Source organism: Branchiostoma floridae, chromosome 11, assembly GCF_000003815.2.
Source record: "Branchiostoma floridae strain S238N-H82 chromosome 11, Bfl_VNyyK, whole genome shotgun sequence".
Taxonomy (NCBI): Eukaryota; Metazoa; Chordata; class Leptocardii; order Amphioxiformes; family Branchiostomatidae; genus Branchiostoma; species Branchiostoma floridae.
In genome coordinates this window covers 5244942-5254834 of record NC_049989.1, presented here as the reverse complement: position 1 = coordinate 5254834, position 9893 = coordinate 5244942, and the positions used below count along the sequence as shown (strand labels likewise).

Here is a 9893-nt window from a genome sequence, read left to right as displayed (position 1 = left end):
AACACCACTGGTGTTAATTTGCACCTGCCTGGCCGGAATCTTTGTGTTACGGCGTCATAACCAACGTGGAACGGGGCCTTCTGATTGGTCCGCGGCGCCTGGCTATATGATAATAAAGGGTTAATGCCCCGGTCCTCGGTGTATATGGCGACATACTCCCTAGGTGCTACTATTACTAGGCCCACACAATAATGAGTACACATACATGATATGTACTGTCTATGTACTGACATTGTCAGAAAGTCTTTTAATATGCAATGCTATAGTAATTGACCTACATGTAGTTTTTATCACTTTTGTGTCCTCTATCTCACATTGTTGTTGAGTAATTTATGAATTACTGAATGGGGTAGTGTGAAGGCCCCAACTATGCAGAGAATGAAGGAATCAAACTTTCAATCTAAAGAATAATACTTTTCATCTGTGTAGAAAAGTTTTTTCCAGTCATCTCTCATGTGACTTTATGGACACATGAGTTGATTGAACTGTTAGTGTTCTGGGATGTTATAGAAATTCTCTTCCTCCAGACCCTTCCGGAAGGCTGAATTTCATGGCCTTTCCCTGGACCAGAAAGATGACCTTGTGCAGAAGGTCAAAGGCCACTTGGTGGATGTGTTCATCTTTGACAACCATGTGTCGACTGCTCTTAAATTTAAGGTCAGGAAATTTTCTTCATACTAATGCTACTTCACCTTAATCTGTGGAGAGAACTTTATCCATTGCATTTAGACTTAAGATTAGAGTACTCGTATTTAAACAGGTATTTAGGGACATCAAGTTGACAGACAGTGGTTATAACATATTCGAATGTGTATGTATGTTGACCAGAATGATGCACAGTCAGTACATCCAACATGTGATGCAAGCAACTTTGCTCTATAAAAGTGCATACTTGTCTTAGTACACATTTGCTCATTTTTCATTACTTGACATTGTATATTTTTCCTCTCGACTGTAGCCTGGCGACTTTGTCAGAATCCAAAACCTGCATGTTGCAAAGTACAAGCCTCCAGACAACGAAGCTGGACAGTCTGATGAACTGGTGGAGTTTGTTGTACACAAGGGTACATCGTTCGGACGGGGCCTTACAGCACTCTCCTCTGATCACCCGAACTTCAAGGACATGGAGAGGTTTGTTGTTGTTATCAATTACACATTTAAGATTAATCATTATAATGAGAACTGGCTGATGATTGTGATAATTGGGTATGTGATTTTAAAGAGCTAAGATCAAAGTATAGAACAATAATATCAAAGCATTGTGTAGGAATTACATTTTTGTTGAATGTTGACATCTGTTTCCAACAGTGTTATGAAGCAAGTCATTGAGAGAAGCACAGCTGCAGACTTACCTACGAGTGAACAACATGAGACTGACACTGCTGCCCATGGTCCTGTAAAAAGGGCTACAACTGGGGAAAGTTTAGATCAAAACAGTGAAGGCATGCTAGTGGATGATACGGATGGCAATGTACAGCAAGGGAACAGCATGGATCAAGAGCAGGACAGCAATGTGCAGGAAAGAGACAATACTGTGCAGCAAGGAGATAGCACAGCACAGGGGAGCAATGTTACACATGAGAGGGACAGCAATGTACAAAAAGGGAGCAGCAATTTGAATGAGAAGAACAGCATTGTGCCAGAAGAGGGCAGCTTGGTCAGCAGCTCTAACAGCACTGACAGGCGGTGCCTACAGGAAACAGGCACAGGTGGGTCAATCTTGTTCTTGTGAAAATAGGGAAAGTGCTTTCAAAAGGTGATTTAAGTCGGTTGAAGAGGTTCATCAGTCACGTATGCAAACAGTTACAACAATTTTCATCAATCGAAATTGTTGTAACTGATTTAAGTCTGGCATTTATGATAACCCAGTGGAAAGGCCTTTTTAAATGTAGAGCAGAAATCTTGGCCTAGAGGAAAGTCATTAGTAATTGTATCTCTTTCTAGATACACAATCTTATAATTGTTTCCATAGTTACTGTGGCTTTTTCCATCTCTTTTCATTTTAAAATTCTCCTCGCTCTAGCTAACTTCACACATCAAGATTGTGTTGATACCTAAAGCACATACCCTACCGCCCTACCCCCTTAAGAGCTTACAGTGACTTTATATAACCATACTTTTGTATGTAGTGATCACAGGTCATCACCATATAACGGTGACACCCATCCATGCTGTGTTGACCCACTACACTCCCTTCAAGTTCCGCCTGAAGGCACAGCTGGTGGACTACAGTCCGAGGGACGTCCGAGAGTTCTGCCTTCTCTTCTGTTATGCCTGTAACTATTGGTGAGCATTGAAAATTATGTGTGTGCTTTGAACCTATGTTTGTTCATGAAAGCTTGTAACTATTAGTGAGGATTGAAAGTGCTTATGTGTGAGTGCTTGTTTGTATGTGTGAGTGTGTGTGTGTGTGTGTGTGTGTGTTAAAATGTGTGTCTGTATGTATGCATAAGCATGTGTTTTTGTTTGATACATCCGATCAAGACAACTTTGAAACTGAGGAATAATATTCTGTTACAGTCATGAAATTAAAGCTTTTATACATTCAAATTTGCAAGTTTCATCATCCAACATAGTGGATCTAATACCAACCAGATATATATCCCACAGTGTAACCTATACATAATTTTAAGATATCCGTCTATCTTACAGTATAGAGATTCCATCTTCACTGAAACAGAAGGATTGTCAAAAGGAAGGGAGGCAACACTCACACAGTAGTTTTCCCTGTCTTTGGTGTAAGAAAACACAGTCCAGAAATACAGGTAAGAGCTTTTAGATTTTTAAAAACAACCTACCACACGACTATCCTTGTGAATAAGAAGTAGGGTTTGTTGTATGAATGTTATTTTAAAGCACATCTGTATCAGTAACTTTTACATCACATAATTATAGTAAGATAGATGAACTATTGTCAACTAAAATAAAAGAAAGTTAAATGTTCAGCCGACCTTAGCTATTGCCCTCTTCAGGATCATAATCGTTTGATGTGCAATAACTGCTTCATTATGAACACATTATTTCAGGTGTTCTTAGAAAATGCTAGAAAGTTTCATACAGTGCAATAATTAGACTGAACCAAGATGGTTCTAATCATTGCACTGTATTAAACTTTCTAGCACTTATGAAGAGCTTTTTCTCAATCAAGGTTGTTACTTTATGCTTTTGTAGTATCTCAATTGAATATTCAAAACTTCTTTTTTATTTTACAACAGAATGTGCTGTTGTCCCCACCATGCAGTATATTTATGTTGTTAAGTTTATCTTGGATGATGGGACAGGGTCACTAGAGGCTCACATGTGGAAGGAGCATGCTGTAAGTACAGATCACTTCAACACAGGTCTACATTCTGGTGGTATTTGTTGCATCATCGTAGGTCTTTAGTGGTCGGCACATTGACGACATACATGTGGATCAACGAAAGAAGAGATCAACAAACATTTGCATACCAGTGGTAAACACATGCAGTAGTGTACATGCGTGTAGTTCTAGCCCTACCTTCCCTGTATGTGGGAGAATCAGGTGTTAAACCTGAGACTGCCCATTGAACACAACACACTTAAGGATAAGTGTACTAGTAGGGATGACCTGGTGTGCCTGGCAGAGAAAAAAAGCTGAGTTGTTGCAAAGCTGCATGCCTACATCTACTGAATGACGAAGCAGAGTAAGTCGAATCAAGTCAAAGTTTATTGCACAACAATTGTAACAAGTGCAATGTAGATGATATTGCTTTATTGATATAATGTAGTGTGTTATTTGATATGTTCCTAGTACACTCATAAGGTCTTTTGTTTGCCACTTAATCTGTATTTCAGGAAGTATTTTTCAAAGACCTGCCACCATGTAACCTGTACCAACGACAGGAGGATAGACAGGTTTGTTTATTTGTGTGTTCATCTAGACTAACTGTGTGAATGGATCCAACCACCGGAGTGCAAAACTCATGTGTTACTCCTTACGATGGTTTACTGGTACAGTGTATTACGGTCACCCTGAAGCTATATACAACAGACACAAGGAGTCAATAAAACAAGAAAACTCCCAGGCTCTTTATAGTTTATTTTGAATAAATACATTAGAATAGTGTACTAGATGTATGGCCTAATATTGCACTGAAGGATTCCTACCTTCTGAAGTAGCATGTAAGTCCAGGGAGGAAGAAAGAGAAGTGTGTAATGGAAAAGATGGGCGGATAATATCAGAGAGTAGGCAGGTATGACAATAAGTGAAACATTAAGAAGAACAGAAAATCGAGAACAGTGGAGAAAACTGGTTGCCAGATCTTTTGTGGTCACCCGAGTACCAGGCAGGCCCGGTAGTAATTGGATGGTACCCAGGCTGAGTCTGTGGTGCCCCAGCAGTCAAACAGTTAGTCGAGAGATAGATGATAAGAAAGATTAGAGTATATGCCATGAACAGCCATGATTAAAAAACTCAACCTCTAGATTTATCAAGTAGCATTATGTTTTACATTTCTGTACTCACTGCAGGTGCTGTCTGATTACATGCATCAGCTGTGTCCAGGTGCTGCCAGTCAGACAGCTGCACCCTGGATGGAATGCTGCATCATGTCCTACACCGTGAAGGACTCAGGCCCTGCCCTGTACCAGATCTTTGACACCTCACTCGCACTGGAAGCAGCGTAGACTTTGTAGAAACAAAAGCTCTAAAACTCGCTGTTGCAGAAAAGATAAAGTTGTCATTTCGAAATTTTGGGATTCCAAATTAATCATGTAGATGTACATTTGTGTATGTCCAAGTATTATGTTGTGTTTGTCCAAGTATTATGTTGTGTATGTCCAAGTATCATTTATGTTGTGTATGTCCAAGTATTATTTATGTTGTGTATGTCCAAGTATTATTTATGTTTTGTATGTCCAAGTATTATGTTGTGTAAGTCCAAGTATTATGTTGTGTATGTCCAAGTGTTATGTTGTGTATGTCCAAGTATCATTTATGTTATGTATGTCCAAGTATTATTTATGTTTTGTATGTCCAAGTATTATGTTGTGTAAGTCCAAGTATTATTTACCTTGTGTATGTCCAAGTATTATGTTGTGTATGTCCAAGTATTATGTTGTGTATGTCCAAGTATTATTTTGTGATGGCGCCACCTAGTGCAAAACCGGTACAACTGCACTTCCACAGGGATCAATCTGCAGCGCTTTCCATTTATTATTTCAATAATGATTATTTTTCTATTATGCTTAATCACAGTGGAATGTATGGTGAACGGGAAACAGGTTATGGCAATTGTAAGAGCAGAATACATGCACTGATCTAGAGTTTAGTGCTGCTGTCTTTGTGGTCTACTAAACATCTATTGACAGAATTGCAATTCTATTGTCTGCTACCTGTGCTGTGTAGCTTTGGACTTTTGTTCATGTCACACAGCTAGAAATACTACCTCAAGACACTTGCAAAGTCAGCATTTACACAAACAAATCAGATTTAGGTCGCAGCAAGGTTGCAGTGCAATATTGGCATGGGTGGCTTAGCACTAGCTATCGTGTAAGACTAGACCGATAGACAGAGACAAGAATACTCAACCCTAAACCAACATGATACAATCATTATGTACTTGACTCAGCTGACTTGATTGCACAATTTGCTATTTATTAACATTTGTCACAGAGTAGATATCAAAAGCACTGCTATATATATTGCAAAGTGTAAGATACTGCATACTACTTACACATCAACACATAACTAATCTTAGATTATGTGAAACTAATGCAATGAAAAGATATTAAAGATAGGCTGATTTAGCATCAAGCTGTTGTTAATTTGCAAGGAAGAAAAGTTTTGAACTACCAGTACCCAGTACCTTTTAAACATAAGTAATTTTCTTAAGTTAAACTACCTCATGTCGTCACAAGGACCATTACTGAGTTTTCCTTAGGTACATAACCTCACGTTTAGGAAACTAGCTTCTGAAAAAGGTATAGGCTGGCAAAGGGTCACGTTACTGGGTAGTTAACATGGTACAAAATAAAAGGCAATAGAATGATACCTTTATAAGATATGACAGATGGAAGTACCCAAGACAGAACGTTGAAGCCCTGACTGTACTGAATCCTCTGCTGATGCTCGTGTCGTTCTCAAGATTAACAGCTCACTATAAAGTGGCCTTTAGCTTAGGTGATTTTGGTGTTCTTTTGATAAGATTTAATAAAACCGCATTTTTAACAAACCCGTTCAGACAAAAAGTGTCTCTTTGCCCACGTCTGGTTGCACTGGTTTAAGCTCAATGCAGGGTGCTACTTGTTATTGCCAGATTTGTAAAGTAAAAGAGTGAATGGGGGTCGACTGGCCCTTAAAGTAAGGTATAAAACGTTGACTTCATCTGAAACACGCGTCCTCGCCGGGAATGACGTCATTAAGCTCCCCCTCTGTGTGCGGGTCGCACGACTCCCGGTGTGCCGATATGAAACTTGATACACGAGCCTTAGAGTGGTCTTATCAACTGCAGTCTACGATCCCGAACAAAGAAAATTAAGATTCTCAATTTCCCCTGAGTGATAGAATTGAATGGTATGCCAGTATCTTAATGAACAATTTACAAGATCATATGACGTACCCAGTCACCGCGCAATTCAGCCACGTTTAGTGTAGCTGAGTATGGCTGTTAATGGGTGTCGAGGTGTATAACTAAGTACAATGACGTCGATATTAAGGTCAACACTCTTTCGAATAATTAGATAAAGCACACATGTAGACCCTGTTGGCAAGTATTACAACTGGATTTCAACAACAATCATTTGATAGAGAACGCTAGCAAAACGACAACATGGTTCAAGGCTTCTGTCAGCAAAGTTTCAATACAGTGAACTACTAGTATTCCGAGAGTGTTTAAAGTGACAAGACATAATGACAACTTGAAAGCAGACCCGTACGTTCTGTACAAGTTAGTTTCTTTATGTGAACAGGTCACGTTATTGCTCTGAAATGGTGGGAGACACCCTCTAATACTCTTCCATATTTTCCCCAATGTTTCTATTCAAGTTTCTCCCGTTTTTTCGTGTTTCATAGTCATGCCACAGGCCATATACTGTTAATCCAACCAGACGTGTTATTAAGGTTGGAACCTCTCTAACAAATTGGATTTCGATCATCTTCAGTCGCACTGTCATTACAGGAACGTCTGGGGGAGAAAAATTGCGTGGAAATAATCTGCCCAACAATGCCGCGATCGGCGGGCCCAAATGTTCTGAACTTTCCACATAAAGGCGGCCGCACATTAACCTTTTCCTAACGCAGAATTTCAATTAAAACCAGAGTAAGTAATAACTAAAAAGCTCTGCGAGTTCTGTTGTAGAATTACACCCCATTGACGATAACCTTTCATTTGACACTTCGCAATTGTAAATGGTGTCATCTTGCATAACTCATGAAAAGATATTCCGTCATGCATGCTAATTCATACAGATGTTGCAAAAAAAGTGTGATATTAAAAGCTAGCGCTCTTGCAGCGTTCGTATGTACCACAACTGTTCCCGTAAAACAAAGGGTTTCCACCGCTCATGCTCTGTGCCAAAACCACATGGCCACAGAAATTATCATACTTCTTCCTCCCTTTGTTTTACAGAGGTTAGATGAAGCGGAAGTGGAGAAGTTGATCTAAATTTAGAAGCGGAAGTCTGCTCTCGTGCCCGGGGCCCGCCCACAAAATGTCACGTTATCGGGGAGGAGACAATGAAACTTTCATTAACGTGATTACAAAGAGGCATATAAAAGGCGAGAGAAGTGCGGTAAATGCCAGAAGCGGGTAGGTAGAGAGTCTGTGAGCAGGTTGGAGACCAGTGGAAAAACGTCGCCGAAAACTTCGAAGACAACATGCCTGTAGCAGGGGGCGAAACAAAGGAGAGAGGAGGCAACGAGGAGAACTTAGAGTATGTATATATTTTTTTAATGTCGTATTATATTTTAACGACCCCTTTTTCGTGATTTTGTGTGCGGTTTTAAGGACCTTCACGTGTATCTGTTGACCCCCTAGAATATCTACATGTGCAGGTAGCTGTCCCAGGACTATTTTTAACAAGGGTAACGGTATTAAGCCGTCATGAAGTAGAAGCAAATATCAAGCCTACTTTGACACTTACGTTTTACACATAGTATATATACATGGCATGAAACTTCTTTAGACTGTTCGTCTTGTGCTTGTTTTTTTCTCTTGATATGTATTGATCTGTTCCATGTACGTGTTTGATTCACCCTGGATCTTAGTAGATTGGATTAGCAGGAAGTCGCAAAGTATGACATGTCAGAGGACTTGTACGAAAGGCAGATTTGTAGGTACATATAATGTTACTATTCTACAGAAATAAACTCTGTACGAAGATTACATGTATATATATGCACATGTCACATAACCAAAGAAATAGAAAAGGATTGGACAGGACCTCATGCGCATTTATATGAAATTATATACAATTGCAGGTACCCTCAGCATTGTTAATGTTGCACTATTGTCAGTCAATATTATTTACACTAGTGGTACGCATTTGTTCATATAACAGGTTGCACTATGTAAACCATTCAAGCAGGAATCATTCAAGACACAGTTATCGGACGAAGTTGTAACGACTCAAAGAACAACGTTAACACTGTCACAAACACAAATACAAGAATCGTACACTTTCCACCTTAAATTGTGCAAATCTTCCAATGAGACTTTGACTTGAACTGGAGATGACAATTTCCAGATTTGTCACCGTCTTTCTTAGTGATAAACATATATGCAAGCGTTGTGTCAAGAGGTTACTTGATGGACTAGATTTATTGGCATACCCACAAATCAGCTTAAGACGCTAGGCCGTGGGTTACTGAAACTATGGAGCGTTGTTTATAGTTATAGCAGCAGTTGTCTTACCCGGCCTGTGGTAGAGGCTAAAAGAGTATATTCCCATGATTATTGTTCGTTTCACTTCACCATTTATATAGTACATGTATCTCATTACGTCTTACCACCAACCCTGTGACCGAAACTTAAAAGATACAATGTTTTTTTGTTGTTCGAGCGTATATCCCATCTAGCCTGTGACCGAGACTACAACTGATGACGTAATTAGTCTATCCCGTTGTTTGTACTCCGTGCGGCACGTATCAGCAGCCTTATCTGTATCCACAGGGAGACCGTTAACGAGGTTCTGGACATCCATCCCGCCCAGCTGCAGTGCGGCGGCTGCAGCAAGAACATTTCCGACAGATACTTCCTCAAGGTAAGGGCGTCTCTTTGTCTTTTCTTACCAGGCTCTATCAGACGCCATAGGTCGCATGCTGTACTCTCAGACTGGCTAGTAAATGCAGAAACTTTCGCGGTGGTTTAATGTTCGCGGTTTTCGCGGTGGCCGCTTCACCGCGAACTTAAAACCACCGCGAACATTTTTTCTTGGCAGTAAGAGACTACAGTGCATGGTACTACCGCGAACTTTAAACCAACAAAAATAGTCATTTTTTCCCGTTACCGCAAAATTAAATACCTGTGAACTTAAATGCATTAGAAGTAACTCATCCGGCATGTTATCGGCCTATATGACCAATTTATACCATTCTTTCCTGTTGTCTATGGAGTCTAATAGAGACTATTCTGTATTGTCTACTGAGAAGGTTAGTTTTTGATTAGCGTTAGTTATTGGTAAGCCAGAGATAGAAACAGACCCGATCCAAACTTACGCCAACGTCGATTCGGAAGTATTCTCAGTGTGTGCTTCGCCTGAGACGCCCAGGATGTACGTCAGATAGACGTTAAGTATCCTCCTACGTTCGTTCACCAATGGCACAACGAGTTTCGACACGATTGCGGTCCCTCTGCGTAGGAGAATGGACAAACAGGTGCTTCTTATGTGTAGTTTGTAAATACTAGTTGTATTATAAGTATATGTATGTTTAC

At 39.9% G+C, this 9893-nt stretch overlaps 2 protein-coding genes across 2 annotated transcripts in view; both read left to right on the top strand.

Moving 5' to 3' along the window:
- Positions 1 to 4900, top strand: part of LOC118426339 (protection of telomeres protein 1-like) — a 14547-nt gene extending 9647 nt beyond the window's left edge. Inside the window, exons 8-15 of the mRNA XM_035835651.1 lie at positions 528 to 657; positions 959 to 1131; positions 1309 to 1709; positions 2130 to 2286; positions 2653 to 2765; positions 3216 to 3316; positions 3817 to 3876; positions 4492 to 4900. Coding sequence (XP_035691544.1) covers positions 528 to 657; positions 959 to 1131; positions 1309 to 1709; positions 2130 to 2286; positions 2653 to 2765; positions 3216 to 3316; positions 3817 to 3876; positions 4492 to 4647 — 1291 coding nt within the window. The 3' untranslated portion in view covers positions 4648 to 4900. The remainder of the gene's footprint in view (positions 1 to 527; positions 658 to 958; positions 1132 to 1308; positions 1710 to 2129; positions 2287 to 2652; positions 2766 to 3215; positions 3317 to 3816; positions 3877 to 4491) is intronic.
- Positions 4901 to 7450: 2550 nt separating this feature from the next.
- LOC118425958 (rhombotin-2-like) overlaps positions 7451 to 9893 on the top strand; it is a 4122-nt gene continuing 1679 nt past the window's right edge. The window contains exons 1-2 of the mRNA XM_035835129.1: positions 7451 to 7893; positions 9132 to 9222. Of these exons, the coding sequence (XP_035691022.1) occupies positions 7838 to 7893; positions 9132 to 9222 (147 nt within the window). The 5' untranslated portion in view covers positions 7451 to 7837. The remainder of the gene's footprint in view (positions 7894 to 9131; positions 9223 to 9893) is intronic.